The sequence below is a fragment of the Sciurus carolinensis genome, chromosome 11 (assembly GCF_902686445.1).
Source record: "Sciurus carolinensis chromosome 11, mSciCar1.2, whole genome shotgun sequence".
Classification (NCBI taxonomy): Eukaryota; Metazoa; Chordata; class Mammalia; order Rodentia; family Sciuridae; genus Sciurus; species Sciurus carolinensis.
Genome location: NC_062223.1, coordinates 50,520,882 through 50,542,904, shown reverse-complemented (window position 1 = coordinate 50,542,904; position 22,023 = coordinate 50,520,882). Strand labels below are relative to the sequence as shown.

The 22,023-nt window shown below is 35.9% G+C and overlaps 1 protein-coding gene across 1 annotated transcript in view; it reads right to left on the bottom strand.

Annotated features, from left to right (window-relative positions):
• The window catches only part of Slc5a12 (solute carrier family 5 member 12), a 61,729-nt gene that overhangs the window by 30,799 nt on the left and 8,907 nt on the right, over positions 1–22,023 (bottom strand). Inside the window, exons 3-8 of the mRNA XM_047518593.1 lie at positions 21,554–21,605; positions 20,598–20,665; positions 15,172–15,326; positions 14,925–15,065; positions 2,104–2,233; positions 733–821 (exon numbers count right to left, since the gene is read on the bottom strand). Of these exons, the coding sequence (XP_047374549.1) occupies positions 733–821; positions 2,104–2,233; positions 14,925–15,065; positions 15,172–15,326; positions 20,598–20,665; positions 21,554–21,605 (635 nt within the window). The remainder of the gene's footprint in view (positions 1–732; positions 822–2,103; positions 2,234–14,924; positions 15,066–15,171; positions 15,327–20,597; positions 20,666–21,553; positions 21,606–22,023) is intronic.

The window sequence follows — 22,023 nt, the reverse complement described above, 5'->3', positions numbered from 1 at the left end:
ATCGCCCCATGGAAAGAGCCTGCGGCCACAGTGGGCAGAGCCACCTGGAGAAGTCTCTGGCTGCCCTGCCCTGATCCCAGAGGCTGCTTGCGGATCGAAGCTCTCCATTGGCTCGGGGACTTGTGACTGGCTCTATGTAGAAAGGCTCTCACTGGGCGGTCTGCTCCGAGAAGCTAGCCTTGAAAGGCACCTCCCACCGCAGGGGGCCGGGCTGCTTGGGGAAGTCTCTGGCTGCCCTGTCCTGGTCCCTGAAGTCACTTGCGAGCCGAGTTCGCTGCGCTGGCTCCAGGACTTGGAGCTTGTTCTGATCAGAAAGGGTCTCACTAGGGGGCCTGCTCCGAGAAGCTGGAGAAGCTGGCTGTGTGGGAGGGGCCCACTGCCAGAGTGCGCAGGGCTGCCTGTGGAAGACTTTAGCTGCCCTGCCCTGCTCCGATAAGCCACCTCTATCTGGGCCTGCCACCCGGGCCGAGCTTTACCCAGTGGGCAGACTCACCTGTGGCTCTATTTTAGTCTGAGTCTCTCAATGCCTCCCCTTTTAACTCCTGGGTTCTGGAGTGACTGGAGATCCAGTCACCCTCTAGTCTGCCATCTTGGATCGCCTCAGCATGACAGTGGACACACAGTAAGTGCTCAGCAGATACTGTTGATTATTGCCACCATTACCCTGTCATTTCATCATCATTGTCTTAGTCATTGTCACCATCACTGTCATAGAGTTGTCAGTATACTAACCTCAGAGTTCCACTAAAGGCACAAGCCACAAAAAGTCCTGGAAGTCCTGGCATTGTGTCAAATATCTCCATGACAAAATAAGGCATCAGCTAGGGGGAGAGAAAGAGAAGGGTTGGGGGATTAATGAAATTTTCAGCAATATCTGAAATGTGGGAATGTAGCTGTTACAGTTTGGATGTGAGGTATCCCCCAAAAGCTCACAGGTGAGGCAATACAAGAAGATTCAGAAGAGAAATGGTTGGATTGTGAGAGTCTTAACCCAATCAGTAATTAATCCCCTGATAGGGATTAACTGAGTGGTAACTGAAGTGGTAGGATGCAGCTGGAGGCGGTAGGAATTGGGGACGTGGCTTTAGGGTATGTATTTGTATCTGGCAAGTGGAGACCTCTCTCTCTGCTTCCTGATCACCATGTAAGCTGCTTCCCTCCACTATACTCTTCCACCATGATGTCCTGCCTCACCTTGTAGTCCCAAGGAATGCAGCCAGTCGCTTATGGACTGAGACCTCTGAAACTGTGAGCCCCTAAATAAACCTTTCCTCTTCCACAGTTGTTCTGGTGGGGTCTTTTAGTCTTAGTAGCACAAAAGCTGACTAAAACAGTAGCTTTTCTGAAAAAGAAGGTAGGAGCTTTATTTTTCTTATATTTTCAATGTATGCCATTTTCTTGTCTATTTACTCTGATTGTTAGCAGTTAAATCTGAAAAATCAAACACTTAAAACATGCCTTCATGGTATCTAGATATTATGGATCCACCCTGTACCAGGCTTGTAGCAAAACAACCCCTGTATGACAAGCAGGATGACTGAATATACAGGGGAAGAGAAGGAGAGTTCCTCCAGAGTATATTATCTATAAAATAAATTTTTAAAACACATTTAATGTAGTATATTGGCATGATGTCTAAGCTATGTTGAGAAGACATGATCAGCAACATTATGGCAATAAGAGTCATCTTGTTCAACGGACAAATCCAAATTTATCTTCTTCTCTCCCCAGCTTTAGCTGATCTCAAGTCTTTGGACCTTGTCTTCAGGGGCAAAGCGACATTGGCATGTTTTTGTTTTGTTTTTTTGTTTTGTTTTGCTTTTCCTTTTTTTCAGTGCTCAGATTGAACCAGGACCTAACAAATACTAGGCAATTGCTCTACCCCTGAGCTACATCCCTACCTCTTAGATGTGTCCCCTTTTTACATGCTCACTTCCCTCTACTGGAACCGGTGTGTATGACACCACTCAAGCGCAGAGAAGCCAAGTCCTTGGGGTTTGAGAAGTGACCAGAGGACAAGGCAGAATAGACCCCACTTTACCAACCATGGCCAGAACCTCACTCATTCCATTTGTTCCCCACTAGACCCAAGAAAACCCATACCTGGTCTGGTGCTGAGATAATACCAGAAGTCCAAGGATCGCAGTCTTTGAAGTAGGAGTACATGATCAATCCAGAGAAGACAGCACATGCCAGAATGATCCAGAGACCCAACAAGTTAAAGTACAAGGCACTAGAAGAGAGCAATGAGTAGACTGGTCACCTTTATGTCATGTCATAGTGTAGAGAGGGCATAACCAGAGACTCTGGATTAAGTTCTGAGGGGTCCTTTAGCTCCCAAGAATCATTAGATTTTATACTTTTGCATTTGTGGGGGTGTCTTACATTTTTAGACTACTTACCAAATGTGAATAAGGTAAGATTTTTAGATGGATAGATGGATTTTCTTTTAAATTGCAAGGGCTCCCCCCGCCTGCCCCACCGCCTTTTACAAAATCTCAGTATGTGTGGTATGAGGTCTATTTTCTTGGATGAAATTCCACACACCAATCTCATTATATAACTTTAAGTGATTTTTTACCCCTACTCAATTCAGGAAACTGTCAAAAAACCAACTTACATTTTAACATCTTTTCTTCCAAAGGGATAATGAGATCATGTAGAAATAGACAAGTTATGGAAATATTCACTTTGGAGATTAATTCAGATGAAAGTTTAAGCTGAATTTTTTAAAAGATACTAGAAAGTATGAAAAGCTTAACAACATCTTAACCATATTATTTGGAGCTGTTCATCTTATTCTACAACACACAGGGTAAGCTTCCCGTTGGAAGCTTTTACAGAATCCTGTGGTTACTTTGTATTCATTCAGTCCTTTGAAAGTCAAAATCTTGCTCATATTCTTTTTTAAATGTTTGAATCATTTTTATGAGTTCGTTTCAATTATACAGAATGATGAGTTTCATTGTGTCATACTGGTGTAGGCATATAATACAATATGATTCATTTTACTACCCAACATGTCCTTTACCCTGGCCTCCTCCTTCTACTGCTCTCATTCTACTCTCTAGGTCTCCCTTCTACTTTCATGATGTCCTTTCTTCCCCTGCTAGCTCCTACATGTGAAAGAAAACATATGGTATTTCTGAGTCTAGTTCACTTTGTTTAACATGGTGTTCTATGATTCCATCCGTCTTCCTGCAAACAATATAATTTTCATTCTTCTCTATGGCTGAATAGATCTCCATTGCATATATGTACCATATTTTTCTTCCATTCATCTGTTGACAGACACCTAGTTTGAGTGTACAACCTGGCTATTATGAATTGTGTTGTGATAAACATGGGTATGCATGTGTCTCTAAAGTATGCTGACTTTAATTCCTTTGGATAAATACCAAGGAGTGGTATAACTAGATCACAGTGTAGTCCTATTTTTCGTTTTCTGAGAAACCTCTGTCCTGGTTGTATAATTTACATCCTCACAGACAATGTTATTATTATTTGTATTCATGAGGATTGCCATTGTGCCTGGAATGAGATGAAATCTTAGTGTAGTTTTAATTTTCATTTCCCTGACAGCGGAAGATGTTGAATATTTTTTCATATATTTGTTGGCCATTTGTACTTTTGAGAAGTGTCAGTTCAGTTCATTTTCTCATTTATTGAATAGGTTATTTAACTTTTAGGGTTGAGTTTTTCAGATTCTTTGTATATTCTAGAAACCATCCTTTGTCCAAAGAGTAGTAGAAAATGATTTTTCTCCCATTCTGTAAGCTATGTCTTCACTCTGTTAAGTGTTTTCTTTGTTGTGCAGAAGCTTTTTAATTTGATGGAATCCCATTTGTCAACTCTCGCTACTATTCTCTTTGCAACTGGAGTCCTATTCAGGACACCTTTGCTGTTGTCTACATGTTGAAGTGTTTCCCATGTATTGCTTCTAACAGTTGCAAAGTTTCTGGTCTTATACCTAGGTATTTGATCCATTTTGAATTGACTTTAATACAGGGTGTAGAGAGATCTCATTTCATTCTTCTACTTTTATATATTATTTTCCTAGCATCATTTTTAAGAGGTTTTCTCCTTTCCATCATATATTTTTGTCATCTTTATCAATAATCAAATGATTATACCTGTGTGGGATGGTCTCTTTGTCTTTTAGAATAAAAAAATACTGTCATCTATTTTATGGCAGTATCATGCTATCTTTGTTGCTATGGCTCTGTATTATAAATTTAAATCAGGTATTGCAATGCCTCCAGCATTGATCTTTTTTGCTCACGATTGCTTTTGCTATTCTGGGTCTTTTGTTCTTTCATATACGTTTTAGGATTATGTTCTCCAAGTGAAGAATATCTTTAGTAATTTGATGGGGATTGTGTTGAATCTGTATATTGGTTTTGGTAATAAGCGCATTTTAACAGTATGAATTCTGCCTTACCATAAATATGAGAGGTGTTTCCTTCTTCTAGAACTTCTACTCCTTTGATTCAGCATTTTGTAATTGTCCTTGTATACATCTTTTACCTCCTTCATTAAATTTATTCCTAGATTTTTACTTCTTTATATAAAAAAGCTATTGTAAATTGAATTATTTTCCTAATTTCTTGGCTGATTCATTATCAGTATATATAAAAGCTATTGATCTTTGTATGTTGTTTTGTATCCTGCTATTTTGATGAAGTTTATCAGCTCTGTAATTATTCTGGTGGAAAATTTAGGGTCTTCTAAGTATAGGATCATATCATCTGCAAACAGAGATACTTGACTTCATCCATTCCTACTTATATTCCTTTTATGTATTCCTCTTTCCTAATTGTTCTGGCTAAAATTTCAAGTACTATGTTGAATAAGAGTGGTGAGAGTGGACATTCTTGACTTGTTCCTGATTTTAAAGGAAATGCTTTTAGTTTCTCCTCCTTAGTATGTTATTGACTTTGGTTTTGACATATGTAGCCTTAATGATTTTGAGGTAAGTTCCTTTTATCCCTAGTGTCTTATTGTTTTTGCTAAGAAGTGGTGTTCAATTTTTTTAAAAGGCCCTTTCTGCTCTTATTGAGATGATCATGTGATATTTGCTTTAAGTGTATTTATGTGAGAAATTACATTTATTGATTTACCTATGTTGAACTATCCTTGCATCCTGAAAAAAAAAAAAAAACAACTTGATCATGGTGCATGATCTCTTTAATGAATTATTGAATTCAGTTTACTAATACCTATTAAGGAGTTTTACATTTATATTCATCAAAGATATTGGTCTGTAATTTTCTTTCCTGAAGTGCCCTTAGCTGGGTATCAGATTGATACTGTCTTTGTAGAATAAGTTTGGAAGCATTCCCTCCCTTTCTAATTCATGGGGTAATTTGAGGAGTACTGGCATTAATTATTATTTAATGATCTGGTATAAAACAGCTATGACTCCTTCTGGTCATGCTTTTCTTTGTTGGTAGACTTTTTATTACTACTTCAATCTCATTGTTATTATTTTATATTCTGTATAGATGTTCTCTGTTCTGTTGGTTCAATTTTGGTAAATCATATATGTCTAAAAATTTAGACTTTTACTAAAGGTTTTCTAATTTATTGGAATGTAAGTTTTCAAAATTGTCCATACTAATCCTCTGGATTGCAGTTTTGTCTGTACTAATATTTCTATTTTAATCTCTAACTTTATTAATTTAAGTCTTCTTTCTGTTTTGTTTTGTTTTCATTATTTTAGCTACTTTTTAAAACTACTTATAGTTTCAAGCAACCAACTCTTTGTTCATTCATTTTTTTACTATTCTTTCAATTTTTCTTTCCTTAATCTTGGCTGTTATCTTTATTATTTCTTTCTTTCTACTAGTTTCTTATTGGTTTTTAAATAAGTAGTTTAGTTATTTGAGATCTCTGCTATTTTATATAGGCATATATAGCTATAAACTTTCCTCTTAGAACAGCTTTCACTATATACCACATATTCTAATATGTCGTGTTTCCATTTTTCATTCTAAGAATTTTAAAATTTGCACACTGATTTCTTCCATAACTCATTCATCATTCAAAGTATATAGTTCAATCTCCATGAATTTGTATAGTTGCTGTAACTTTTCTTGTTGTTACTTTCCAATTTAATTCCATTAGGACCTGAAAAGAGTAAGAAATTATCTCAAATCTTTTCTATTTACTGAGACTTGCTTTATGCCCTAACATGCAATTTTGTAGAAACTTCTAAGACATGCTAAAAAGGAAGTTTATTAAGCTGTTGTTGGATGAACTATTCTCTAGATGTCTGTCAAGTCCATTTTATCAATACTATAATTTAAGTCTGATGTGTCTTTGTTGATTTGTGTGTGTGTGTGTGTGTGTGTGTGTGTGTATGACCTATCTCTTCCTGATAATGGTGCACACTGAACTCACCCACAATTATTGCATCAGACCCACTATACCCTTTATATCAAGTAATATTTGTTTTATGAAATTGGGCACACTACATTCAGGGTATAAATATTTATAATTGCTGTACCTTGTTGCAGTGTTTCCTTTACCCACATGCTATAACCTACTTTTTCTCTTCTGACTACTTTTTTCTTAAAGTCTTCTTTGTCTGATATGACAGTGACTATTGCTGCTTATATCTGGATTCCATTTGCATATAAAATCATTTTACTTCATTCCACTTTTAGTCTGTGGTTTTATTTGCCTGTGAGGTGTGTTTCTGGGAAACAGCATAATTAGGTCTTATTCTTTAATCCAATCTTCCAATCTGTTTTAATTGAAGAATCAAGACCACTGACATTCAGTGTTATCATAGAACAGCTTGTGTTATTCCTGTTATTTTTAAACTTCTAAAATTTGATTCATTCCTAATTATAATCTGCTTATTTATTTTTATAAAGTGATTTATTATTTCCCCTACTCTCCTGGTTATTTTTATCTTCCTTTATTTTTTGTACTATTCTTTTTATTATCTTCTGCTGTGCTGGATTAGTGGTTGTGAATTCCTTCATTTTATGCTTATCTTGGAAGGTTTTTATTTCTTCTTCCATTCTGGATGATAACTTTTCTGAATATAGTATTTTAGACTGACTGCTGTTTCTTACAGGACTTGAAATACATCATTCTATGCCATCCTGGTGTTTTGAGTAACTCATGATGGATCTGTTGCTATTCTTGTGGGATTGGTTTTATAAGTGACTTCTCTCTTACAGCTTCTAAAATTCTTTCTTTGCTCTGAATTGTTTTGAATTTTAGATATAATAAAGTATTTCTGGTTATGTCTACGTGGAATTGTAAATGCCTCTATTACCTGCATTTTTATCTCATTCCCAAGATGAGATATTTCCATTGTTATAAGAGTCTTTTTAGTGATCTGCTTCTCTTTACTTTGTGTCCAGAGCTAGGGAGTGATCGCAGTGTCAAAGTACCTATTCAATGTGCTCATAGTGCTGTGATCAATCCCTGGCACCACTGTGAGAGGAGACAATAATCACCATGTACTAACCATTTCAGAGCATATACTAATAAACTAAAAAAAGTCTAAAAAATATGCTTCACAACTTTCCTATCCCAAAAGTGGAAAAGTGGAATAAGAATAAGCTGAAAAAAATAGGTATTAAAAAAGTAAAAATATTGGGTAAAAAGGAAAGAAGGAGATACAGAGAAAGAATGGGGGAGAGAGAAGCAGAAAATGTGAGAAGAGAAAAAATAAAGGAGAGTGTAAAACTGAGAAAGAAGAAAAAAGATTGAAAGGATACATCCACTTAGCACATTAAAACATTTAAAAATACATAAAATGGGATTAAAGTTTCAATATCCAATAATTGGAGGAATCAAATCAAGAGGACAAGAGGGCAAAAATAAAAAACTAACATTAAGGAGGTTAAATTTATTCCTTGCCAAAGTATTAGAGATGGAGTAATTTCTTACTGAGCCTTCCCAGTTTGGATTCCTTTAGGTTTTGCGAGGTGTAATAAATGCCCACAACTCCTCAGTTTGTCCTCTAAATTTCTCTGTGCATTGAAGTAGTGACCACACTTTCCATTTCCATGCTCATTGGGGGCAGTATATTTAGTTTTTTCCCTGTGTAGCTTAGGTTTCTGCTATAAAAATTGCATAGAACTTAGACCCTGGCCTTATTCATATAGACCTCCTTCCACCCACCTCTGGCATGAACCTAGGCAGCTCCCACAGTTCCTTAGAATTTCCACGTTCCTAATAGCTTTCTGGAAGATCAGAGGAAACAATCCCTGACTGTGGCCCAGTGACCAGACATCTTCCTGTCTGGGACTGCAAATTGGTGTACTCAGCTTAATAAATGTCATATGCTCCCAATGCTATCAAAACAGATACCAACCTATCCTTCTCTGGCAAGGTTGTGGTGGCCCTGAATTTCTGCAATGGATTTGGGTGCTTGATATCCCTCTGCTGGGGGTTATGAAACTATGTCAGCCTGTCATAGGTATATGCTTGACTATATAGTTTGTAGTGTGTGGGGTGTGGCAGCCCATGGCCCGGGCACAGTATGCTCTCTAGGGGCTGTACTCCTGGGCACTGCTATGTGCTTTGCTCTTCTCTGCTCCAGTCTGTTTCCAATGCCAAGACTGAGGGTGGGGACATCAGCTGCTTTCACTTCATAGGGACCCCAGTTCACAAGTTACTCAGATGGTCTGGCTTAGAGGCATTTCCCATGATCATATTTGCTGGTTTCTCTAGGTAGGATGAAGCTGTAGGGATTTAATCCTTTCCATAGATGCAAGTTTAGATTGGTCTTTACCAAATGGCTGCTCACCACAGTTCTTCAACAACAAATTGAAAGAAGCAGAGCATTTCTCACACATCAGGTGGATTTGCATCTCCTACCCCAGTTCAACTCAGTCTGACTTTGCTATTGGCTGTTTCTGGCATATGCTTGTAAGCTTTGCCTCTTTCCTTCTCCCTTTGTTACACCTTGCCTCAGACCTGTCCCAGTACTGCAGGTGCAGTTTGGGGCTCATGAATTCTTTCTTGCTTTTTTTTCAGTAACTAGAGTTTCCAGGTCTGTTCAACTCTCTGACAGTTTAATATTGCATCTCAGTGCATTCCCTCTGTCACCTCACCTTGCCAATCAGCTGTTCTCTCATTGTTTTTATTCCAAACTGCAGAGGTGCTGAGGTCTGCAGGCTACCTCTCTCTGCCATCCTGATCCTGTCTTATTCATATTGTTAAGTTCATGTAAGATTTTGCAATAGGTGGGAATTAAATTGACCTGAGAGAAATGATAAACAATTTCATGTGGGGAAAGTGACAAGGAGCCAGGAAAATAACACTGAGCATTTTCTTGGATTCAATTACATTGTAATCTAAGGACACACATCCTTTTCAAAGCCCCCTAAAACCTGTCCTGTGCCTGCCTACCTGATTTTCATGACTCTTAAGTCTTATCCTCCTGTGTAAGGGAAAGATGTTAGAAAATTATCCCACGTAAAAGTTTTATTTTACATTTTAGAAAAGAGTTTTATCTCAAAGTTTATTTCCATGGAAAGGATGCTTTTCCTTTATTATTTTGTTTCTTTTTTTTTTTTTTCTTTTTCTTCTATTTCTTTTTTCTTTTTTCTTTTTATACTAGAGAATGAACCCAGGGGCACTTTAACTCTGAGTGCTACATCCCAAGTTCTTTTTTAATTATTATTTGGAGACAGGATCTTACTAAGTTGCTGAGGGCCTCACTAAGTTGTTAAGACTGGCCCAGAACTTATGATCTTTCTGCCTCAGCCTCAGGAGTCACTGGGATTTCACTGAGATTATAGACATGTTCACCACACCTGGCCAGAAGGGAGTATTTCTAACAATGTATGAGTTTTATTTGGTGGGGGTAGTGAATTATTTGATGCATAAAATAATTAGTATCCATATTTTTATTAATGATACTCTCACTATCCATAGCCTATTGACTATCATAGCCTATTGATAGCCTATTGACTATCATCTTAAAGATACTCTCTGATGTCATCATTTATAGTTTTCATAATGATTTCTGTAATTATAGCATTTATTATGAACTGCAATTGCATAATATGTTCATTGGTCTAACATCTGTTTCCCAATCAACCAATGTAATGATGTGTCCCAAGAGCATAGACTAGAGCTTTTAGAAAGCAGACATAAAATTACTTTGGTAAGAAATGATGTAAAGATTAAATGAATTAAATAATGAATGTTAGATAATCATTATATATGATTGTGTTTTTTCCTCCATTTCTTTTTTGAAAAGATGTTTGGACTTGGAATCAGGGCTTTATCCTTGACAACTGTGTGACCTTAGGCAAATCACACAGCACTCTATGTTAATTATATCACCTGTAAGAGAGTAACACATTTGCCACTCTTCTTATGTTAAGGACCAATACAAAGAGTGGATGAGTTAAATTCTGTAAATGAATACTATATAGCCCTATGGAGGACATTCATAACATTATATAAGACAATTTTATAATTTTACCAGTCAACTATGAGAGATGAGAGATAAATGGTTAGATTGTATAGAATGTTAGTCATTGTGTTTTGAATATGTTTCTCATTATAAATAGACTTTGACTATATCCAAAATAAATCCTCCTGTTTGTCAAGTGGGAAACTTCATTTATTCCACAAAATGTATTTATATGGCAACTTTATGTGTGGGCATGTACTCATTTTCGCTAGGGATAGGATGTGATGGGAAGGGCCCCAATATCCTGCACCAACTTCTCCTACTCTCATAGTATCATTTATTTTTAGTAGTCTTGAAAGATAAACAGGGGCCTGAAGGGAAAAAAAAAATCATTTAACTGACTTGAGAAATGATAAATATTTCTAGGTGCAAGGAAGATCAGGCTTAACATAAAGTTGTCTTTGGTTGAGTAATCAACATTCTTGTGCTATGGGAGTCCTGTTAAGGAAATCTGATCCTGAGCCAACAAGTTGAAGATTTGGACCTACTTTTTCTTCTATAAGATGCAGGGTCTCTGGTCTGATTCCGAGGTCCTTGATCCATTTTGAGTTGAGTTTTGTGTAGGGTGAGAGATAGGGGTTTAGTTTCATTCTATTGCATATAGTTTTCCAGTTTTCCCAGCACCATTTGTTGAAGAGGCTATCTTTTCTCCATTGCATATTGTTGGAACCTTTGTCTAGTATGAGAAAATTGTATTTATTTGGGTTTGTGTCCATGTCCTCTATTCTGTACCATTGATCTACCTGTCTATTTTGGTACCAATACCATGCCGTTTTTGTTCCATAGCACAAGAAATAAAAGCAAGAATCAACAACTGGGATAGATTCAAACTAAAAAGCTTTCTCTCAGCAAAGGAAACTATCAGAAATGTGAAGAGAGAGCCTACAGAGTGGGAGAATATCTTTGCCAACCATACCTCAGATAGAGCGCTAATTTCCAGAATCTATAAAGAACTCAAAAAACTCTACACGAAGAATACAAATAATCCAATCAACAAATGGGCTAAGGAAATGAACAGACACTTCACAGAAGAAGATGTACAAGTAATCACCAGATATATGAAAAAATGTTCAACATCCCTAGTAATAAGGGAAATGCAAATCAAAACCACCCTAAGATTTCATCTCACCCCAATTAGAATGGCGATTATCAAGAATACAAGCAACAATAGGTGTTGGCGAGGATGTGGGGAAAAAGGAACACTCATACATTGCTGGTGGGGTTGCAAATTAGTGCAACCACTCTGGAAAGCAGTGTGGAGATTCCTCAGAAAGCTTGGAATGGAAACACCATTTGACCCAGCTATCCCACTCCTTGGCCTATACCCAAAGGACTTAAAATCAGCATACTACAGAGATACAGCCACATCAATGTTCATTGCTGCTCAATTCACCATAGCCAGATTGTGGAACCAACCTAGATGCCCTTCAGTTGATGAATGGATAAAGAAACTGTGGCATATTTATACAATGGAATATTACTCCGCAATGAAGAATGATAAAATTATGGCATTTGTAGGCAAATGGTCGAAATTGGAGAATATCATGCTAAGTGAGATAAGCCAATCTCAAAAAACTAAAGGACAAATGATCTCGCTGATAAGCGGATGAGGACATATAATGGGGGGTGGGAGGGGCTAGCATTAGGTTTAGGGTTAGGTTTAGAGTTAGGCTAAGGAGAGCAGTAAGAATGAAGGAAAGAAGGACTGTGTAGAGGGAAAAGAGGGGTGGGAGGGGTGGGAGGGGTGGGAGGGGTGGGGTGGAGGGGGAAAAATATAATAAACATCATTACCCTATGTAAACGTAAAAAAAATAAAAAAAAAAAAAAAAAAGATGTTAAATCTAAAAGTGCTCACAAAAAAAAAAAAAAAAAAAAAAAAAATTCTTGGTCACCCAGTTCACTGCACATATAACAAGTCACTCCTGGTTTTAGCTTATAGCCACATTTATTATGAACTTTATATATCTATTTCTACTTGTCTATTTTGCAGGATGTATTTTCCCCCAAGTAATGTCCCCCATTGGAATGTTTTAATTTCATCAGTCTTCAATTGAGCAAAAGCAGAACATTTTGCTCTGCATTCTGCAGAGTGTGCTAGATGAGAGTCCATAGCTGACCCTGAATGACTCCCAGAGCTACAGAAGTGCCCCTGAGACTCCCACCATTTCCCCACTACAATGACCTCCCTCCAGCTGTGTGCACTTAACTGCACTGACCACTTTGTTTGATTCTTTTAAAACTCTATTGACTAAAATCACCATAATTTCTCTCAGAAAAGTTTTTCTTAACTAGATTTTATTTTTTATCTTTCTTGATCAAAAAATTTCTATCACAGCTCTGATTCCTTCATAAGACTGGGAAAGAGCAGAATCTGGTGGAAGTCCTAAATGGTTAGAAAATTATGTAAATTTTTTTTCTTCATGAGTATTACTCCTTTATTACATTTTTCATACACAATCAATGCTAATACAAGAATTTCAACTTCCAAGCCACTACTTCAATCAAACCAACACACTGAGGTTTAAAGATATATACATAAGAATGTGTACATGTGCATGTCTGTACACACACACACACACACACACACACATTCTCTTCCCTATATGTGTGTGTCTGGGTGTGTGTGTTCACACCCACATACAAGCATTCTTGAAACTTCTTAAAGCATTACTTTGTTTAACAAATGATAACCTTTTAATAAGCACAAAGCATTAGTCTTCACCTTGTGGGAAAAAATGATGATGAAAAAGACATAATAACTAAGTTTCAAGTACTAGTAGTATAGTATAGTAGTAGGGAGGAATTAAGCATGTGAACTAGAGAAGATTAAAAAACTAGACTTAACAGAGAACTATTCTGTATTTCACCAAAGGATTCTTCTCTTCAGAGATACATTCAACTCTGGTTTCTCTTAAGACAGGTTTTTAAATGAACTTTAATTTAAATGAATTTTAAGATCAAAGTCATCTCCATTTTCTGTAGTACAACTATTTGATAAGTGATGATCATGTGTGTGAAGGGTTTGTGATAACACTAGTTTAATAAGAGTAGAGTATTTCACCAGTGAATTGACAGAACATTGGGTAATGTGTTCACTTCCTTTTGAGAGTTATGAAATATGTAAGTAGTAACATTACAGTTCTCCTTCTGGAACTCAACTCACAAAATGGTTGAATCATTTCCAGATAGTTTTATGTTTTATTCAGTGCAAATAAGAAATTTTACATTGAAAGCATTTTAAAATCATGTGGGGAATATTCATAATGAAACTTTCACTAAGAAAAGTTTAGGGCATATTGACTAAGCTGGGGTGCTCGAGTCTAAAGGGGATGTGTGGCTTCTGAATTTTTGCTGTCAAGCAGATAAATATTAATAACATCATTGAAATGATTCACAAGAGCCAGGAAATATTATTTAAAGGACACACAATAAGATTTTTTGTAGTATTTCCATTGGTGATTGTGTGGATAATGAATTGTAAGACTATAGAATACAAGATGTCTCAAGATCATCTCAGAATTTGTTTCTGAATGGGGACAAAACACCATTTTAGATGCAACTCTGGAATTTCTACCAGCTTTTTGAAGGAGCATAGAACTGCCCTTGGTTCCCATTCCAGAGGACATGATGTCCTGGAGTGCTTGGAAGAGGCTTGACAATGTGTGCCTTTCTGTTCATGTCCTACAGATAGCTGGGCTAGTAAGAGCTGAAGTGGTTACAGTCCCTTTACAGCTCGCCACATTACTCTAGGTTCTCTTCTCTTTTAACCTCTCCTTGGAAACTGTAAGTGTAAGTACAAAATCAGGACTCACAAAGGAGTTTAACATAATTTGATTTGTAAACGTAAGTGAACCTTCACTTGAGCTCTATTTCTTGTAAAAGCTTGTATTAAAGAAAAATGAAACTCAAAGCTAACCACTAAAAAACCACTAAGCAACTTTTAGAACTAGAGACTCTCCAAGAAGATAGACCAAATTAAGGCAACTGTATAACTATAACCAATCATATATTTTCTTTCTTTACTTCCATGTTCATCCTTCAAGAGTCTTCCCCTTTTAGTCCCTTCGTGGAGCCCCCCAAACACTTCTAAGCTTCTTGAATTGTGAATTGTTATTTTTTCAAATAAATATTTTAAATTTTTTATTGTGCCTCAATTTACCTTTTAACACAACAGAAAATAGTTGAGCAGGTCATGAGAGTCATTTCATCATGGCAACTGTGAGCAAGAAGCATGACATTTATCTCTGCATCACCACACACAGTAAAGGCAGGTTGACTCAGTTCAAACCCCAGCTCTGTCACTTCTTTGCAGAGATAGGAGTAATAATACCTGCCTCACAAAGTTTTTGAAAGGATTAAACAAATCTCTCCATTTCTCTCCCTCTTTCACATGCATGTGCAGCTGTAGGAAGCATGTAATAACTCAATAAAGTATGAGAAGACATGGAAAATTTTTTGATCAATAACTTACAGCTTAGCATGCTTCTCTGTTTTGCAAGAGATACATCTTTGGATGGTTGATTGATTAACTCCATAGATTCCAAGCCACGTAAAAGTTCCTCCCACTGTTATTGTCCAAAAAGTGTGCCGGCGGAGGGGATCTACATCAAAACTGTGAAACAGAGTGAACAAATATTCATTCAATGCTCAGAATTATTAGTCGACGAGGTCATTCAATTAAATCTTTATAATGCCTTAAAAAGTAGTATCAGACATACTCAATTATATGTAGTCGGGATCCATTTGTTGCTTGCTCTAATACATTTTGTAATCCACCATTGAGAGCTGATCCTTGAATGAGAACTGATAAGAAGCCCACAATCATGACAACCATCTGAAATGCATCTGTCCACACCACTGCTTTTAATCCTCCCTGAAATGGATGGAATGGTATAATATTAAAAGCAAGGTTTGTAAAACCAAATCATTCATTCATTTGTTAAGTAACAGTTGATGAGCATCTTTTATGTATCAAATTCTTTGTTAAACATTGGGAATAAGTTGTAAGTGAAAGATACAGGTCCTTCCTTAATTTCATTGAGTTTAAAATCTAATGGGAAAAGCAGATATTAGATAGTAATATGATTACTTCTAATTATGGAGCATGCAATTAAGAGCAGGTTACTATTGGAGCATACAGAGGGAAGTCTTAACCAGTTCTTGTAGAAGTGGTAGTCAAGCTAATTTCTGAGGAATGAGTAGAAATTTTTCAGGCATGGCAGACCAAGTGGGGATTAGACCAACATGGTTGAAGAAAGAAGAAGCATTGTTTCCTGAGGAAATGAAAGAAAGCTTGGATATATACAACAAAACTATGGAGAGCCTAAAAGGGGATGTGTGACTTCTGAATTTTCAAGGTCAAAGCATATAGATATTAATAAAACCATTTAAGTGATTCACAAGAGCCAGGAAATATTATTTAAAGGAGATATGATAAGAGATTTTTTTTGTAGTATTTCCATTGGTGGTTGTGTGGATTATGAATTGTAAGACTGTAGAAGACAAGGTGTCATAGACCAGCTCAGAATTTATTTCTGAAGCCCATGCCCGAGATGATCAACAGTTTGAAGTAGGGTAAGGACTGAAAGAAGTTCATGGATCTGAAAGATATTCAAGAGATAACTTATGATTCATTAAACACAGGTGATTAGGTAGTAAGGGAATTAAGAATAATTCCCTGGTCTGGTTTATACAACTTAGACTTATTATTATTTTTTTTTTTTTAATGAAACGAGTGGAAGTGAAAACACTTTGGGAAATGGAGATGGTAGAACACTGAGAAAGAATAAAAACCTAGGTAGGAAGGAATACTGTATTCTATATATCTTTGGAGGAAGGAGTTAAGAGCTACAGTATGATCAAGTAGGAAAGTGAAAAAAACTAGAGTTTAAGGAAGACAAATTTAATAGTAGAACTTAATAGAATGGTTAGGCAAGAGATCAGAGCAGTGGTTATTAAACCTTTAGAATCAGAGGAATTAGTTTCCCTTTAGAATCACCGCAGGAACTTAAAAGAAAAAATAAATAATGTCGAAGTTCCATTCACAGGGTTTCTGAATTAACTGAGGTCTAGTGTTGGGGGTTTGTCCTCAGTGTCTTTTGAAGGCTCCCTAAGGGATTCTAATGTAGAATTTTAGCTGACAATGTGTGGACAAGAAGATAGGAGGAAAGAGACTGCGGCATTTAGTATTCTATTTACAGAAGCCCTTTAGGAATCCCACCATACAGAATGTATAGAATCCTACCATAGTGAAGATGGGGTGAGCAAAAAGGGAAAGATTAAATGCAGTGACATATTAGAAAAGTGTTTTTAAAATGAATAAACTCTAGGGAAATGAAGGATGTGATATTTTTAACATTGAAAAATAGAATTATCATCCCCAGTTACTCCTCCAGAGTGTCAAGAACTTCTGTGAAAAGATGACATGCTTTATCTTTAACTTGAGAAGAAAAAAAATATATTGGGGTCCTTCCAATCATTTCTTTTGTAATTAAAAATAAAATTTTATTTAAAAAATAAACTTTAAAATTCCCAATAAAGGCATAGCTTTAGTATACATTATCTAAATCGTGTTTTGAGAAACAATAAATTTCTTACCTCCCACCTCCTAGATAGCTCTATCTTGATTTCCTTTAAAGATGTTATGCTTTCCAAATTCAAATGTCAACTTTAGATTTTAGTCATATGAAGATCAAATACCAAAAGCTTCACTTTTCAGAAACTATTTGACATTGGTTATGCAAAAATTTACAAAATCCTGAGCATTAGCTACACATGCAAGAGAACAAACCACTTTATCAAATAGTCATTGAGTCCACCATAGTCAACATGAAGTCTTCTCTGACTCCTGTATACAGTCAAGTCTCTCTCTTTCTCTCTCCCCACCCTCTTTAATCAAATACGTTGAATCCAATGTTCACCTCCCTAAATGGCAAACCTCTGGATGGCAGGAATCACTTATTTTTAAAATACTTTCCTCTGATTAGTTTCCAAATGGATCATCCACAAGATGATCACAATAAAGAGCTCACAATATGAACACAGGTATTAGATAAATAGGCCGCATGCTGGTGAGACACTGAAGCCTCTAGCCTGACTGGAGAGGAGAGATTAAGGTTAAGCTTTTCTTTATGCTGCAAACAATAGGAAGCAAGAAGAGAATTAGGCCACTGAAGTGCATGAAGAAATATATGTCTGAGGAAGATTCATCTGACAGAGGCAAACAGGATGTGAGAACAAGAAGAAACTGGAGACAGAAGCCAGTTAGGAGGTAGCAAATTTAGTTCATTTCATTTTATGATGATTTTTAAAATATTCAGACTCGTTTCTAACATTGTATTTTTGGGTCTCTACTTTTTCTGTGCTTGTTTTTCTCTTTTCTGCTCATGCTTAGAGCAATCGAATGTTTTTATTTAAATTCCGCTTTTAAACCTGGTTACTCTTTTTCCAATTTAGTTACTACTGCAGGATGGTTTGGGAATTGTTCTTTTGCTTAATGCCAAAATTATATAAAAACAAATGATAATGGGTATTATTCTTATATTTTATATTATAAATAATATATGCAATTTGATATTATAAGAAAATATAACATAAGTGATAATTGACTAGACTTACTAAATATTTACTACAGGTATCCTATGATCAAAATGTTTGCAACCAGAAACATTTCAGATTTTGGTGTTTTTTCAGATTTTGGAATATTTGTATGGACTTTTTTAGCTGACCACCCTTAACCTGAAAATCCAAAATTTGAAATAAATGATCCAAAATCCAAAACTGTTCAAGGATAATGTCTACACTCAAAAAGGTTCATATTTTAGAACAATTTGATCTTGGATTTTTGAATTAGGGATACTCCTGTATTTTACTTCTTAATCATCGCTTCTTTTACTTAAAACTGGAAGACTTTTTTCTTCTTCCCTTAGTACTTCCTCTAGATTTTCCTAGGGGAAAAAGCTGTTAGAAATTCTCTTGATTCTTGACATTCAATTCTTGAAAGACAGGTGTGTTGAAAATAGTGATAGGTTGACAATTGTGTGTCCTCGTGTCTTTGAAAATACCATTCCAGAATCTCTGGTATCTACTGTTGTTGCTGTGAAGTTTGCCCTTGGTAAAAGTGCCCCTTGGTAGTTTGTTTCCCCTCTCTTGCCCTTGCTTAGGTCTTTTTTTATACCTACTATTCTATAATTTTACTAATATATCCAGGTATGGGCTCCTCTTTTTTATTTTTCTTTTATCCTTTAAGTTTGTACTTTTCTTTAATTCTATGGATTTTGTCTTTAATCAGTTCTGAAAAAAATCAGCTTATAATTTTTTGAAATATTGCCTCTCCTCCATTCTTACACTATTGTTCTCTGACACTCTAACTGGACATAAATTATATGTTCACATTTTATCTTTTATATGTCCCCATTTCTCCTTCATTTCTCCATTTCTTTGTCTTTCTGAAATGCTCTGTCATCTCTTCAGATATATCTTCTAGTAAGTGAATTGTACAACTCTTCAAATATATCTCCTTTTTATCATAATTATTACATTGTTGATTATTACCAATGCTTGTTGGGCTTTGAAATTGTATTCTTTCTTTGTTAAAGTAGATTGTGCAAATCTATGCTTTATTCAGTACCCTGCAATGCTAATGTATGCTGATCCTGAGAGGCTAAATCTCTCTGTTATTTTGCTAATCCTCTCTCAGAGTATCTTGTTATTTTCTATTTCTAAAAATATTTGGTTTTAGGATTTTAATTATGTTCGTATCTGTGGGAATTTGCCCTCTATTCTCACAAAAAGTCAAAGTGCACCACTGAGCTAGAATCACATCAGATCCCATCAGTGGTTCCAGCTAGTCCCAAACTCAGCTACTCTGCATTGCCACTGGACCAAAATTTAATAACTTGATAATAGTACTGTTATCAGCATCTGCCCTCAGGTCAGTCTCATCCTTCCAGTTCACCCTACACACCTTCCAAATGCCAGCCCTGGTAATTTATATATTTACGTTATTATGTTATGTTATTTGGGGAAAGTATTCCCATAGGGATCTATGATATCTTGCACAATCACAAAAATGCATCAAAAAGTTGTTTTATCCAGTATCTAGCTGTCCTTCTCTAGGTGGGTACATCAGAGTAACTCACCTGTCATACATGACTAGCATCCAAGGAGAAGAGCCTGTTTTTTAACCAAGGTGGGAGGAGGTATATGGGAATTATAGTGGTGACGATGGGATTAAAAAAAGGATGAAGAAGAAACTCTACATGTGTAAAAATTGTGGGATTTGCAAGTATGAAAAAGAGACAAGGGCAGTTTAAGTTGGATATTATCATATGTGTGTTACGAAATGTACCTGTTATGAGCATAAAGTCAAATTACATGAATAGTCCACTATATGATAATGTATTAATAATTTTTCTATGTAAAGGAAGAAAGAGAATCCATCTATCTGGGAAGCAGTGGCATATTCTTAACTGGTTATCTTTACCCAGAAAATGGTGTGATGAGTTAGAAGAATAAAGACTCTAGTTGCAGGGGGTTGGCAAATAACAGGTGTTCAGTGATGATTTATTGAAATCAATTAATTGTAATAATTATCCAATGTGCTATCAATACCACCCAGATTACCTGATTAAAAATAGCATGTGTAAAGCCAAATGGTAAGTATAACCTAAGATATCTATAAATGAGAGAAAAAATAGCAGTGGAATACTCTTGTTTATAAAACACCAACTATCCTTGCTCACTTAGGCATGTATTTTGCTGCTTCTCAACCGGCAGACAGTGAACTATAAACTGCTACCTATGATTTATGGAAACTATTAAGGAGAAAACTTTATTCTTTCTCAGAAGTTGCACAGGGTCAACTGTGCTCTGTCCTTTGATTGAGGAGGTATGTCTTTCATTATATCACCTTTCATAAGGAATAATTTTCTTGAGTGAAATTAGAGTCCAAATTTGCTTAATGTCTGCTTAAAAAAAAGAATTTAAAAAGAATAAGAAGAAAAACAGCAACTTCCTCATGAAAGTATGGTAGATAATCCACTGTACTACTATTTAATTTGGGAATTCCAGTTACTGTGGTAATTTGATGCCCTTATCCCAAATTAGGAGGAGTATTAAATATTTTTCCCAACTAGATACATACCAGGGTACAGTAGAATGTGCAAACAATTCCTGTTGCAAACACAGAGCCCCAGAGATCAAACCCAGTCACTGTGAAAGGAGAAAAAAACATTAAAAGAAATTTCTCTAAGCTAAGTAAAAGAGAAAATTTAATGAGGAAAAAGTCACAATTTTTTTTAGTGTATTTTATGGGCAAAATGAAATCAAATTCATTTTCCCTCACTGAATTTTCTCAGCTCTGAGAAAGATTATTTTTATTACATTTTTATATCCTAAACCAGTCCATAAATTTCATATACTGTTTGGTCATTTTTTTTTTTCCTGCTAAGATTCTGTAACTTCATCTTTGGTTCAAATGATATACATCTTTTGTTTTGTCCTAACAAAATTTGTCTGAGTAATCTGAAACCACCTAGGCATCCATGAAGAATTAAAATTTCTCAACATAAGCACATAGGCCAATTAATTAGAATATTAAGGACTTCCTATTGAAAGTGGCAATGTCACTATAAAATTTTTTTTCACTCATTTCTAATATTCTATTCTCTTGAAAGGATCAACTATTCATTGCAATATGACTATTACAGGTAACTTTCATTCTTGTGCTCTGATTATTTACTTCATGAAGTCACTGAAACATGACCACATATTATCGATAAACTTACTGAGCAATTACACACATATAACACCCAAAACCCCATCATTTCTATGATCAATAAACAAAATAAAAATCCCAAATAATGGCAATGATTAAACTGGGCGTTTAATCATTTTGCAAGGCAAAATCCAATAGCTAATTGCATTATTTCCTATGTCCAATCATCTTTTAGAGCTTTATAGAGTGACTATTACAGTAATTCAGAGCATTTTAAGCAGAGGAATATCTTTCCTAACAAGGTATCTTATATACATGTGTCCAAGTTGAGAATTCAGGCATAAAAGTAGTGGACTATGTCCATCGGAGCTTGGAAGACTCACCTTGATTGAGTGCCAAGGCAGGAGCATATACCACCACACCTGTGTAGAGAATCTGGTGGAGAACAAGAAGCAGGTAAGCAGTGGGGAAAGCCATGGAGGAAAAACTGCCTAGAATCTCTTTATTGACCTTCCTCCAACTTGTCCACCAAGCTTTCCATTCTCATCCACTCTAATTTTGAAGTCGTTTACCACTATAACTAATTTGTAGAGATGTAATCATGAGATGGGAGAAGAGGGTTGGATTTTCAAGATGACTGCTCATTTTGAGATGTCATGGTTATATTTGGTATATTTCTAAAGAATAAAAAAAAAATAGACTTTGAATTAAGCTTTTGATTCAACTTCTCTCTGCCCACTGCCCTCCTGTGCCCATCACAGTGGATTCTGTGCTGACTTCATGAGAAGTTTTGCCAAAGAACAGAAACACATTTTAGCAGTTTTCTGAAATATGGAATTTAGAGTGGAGATTG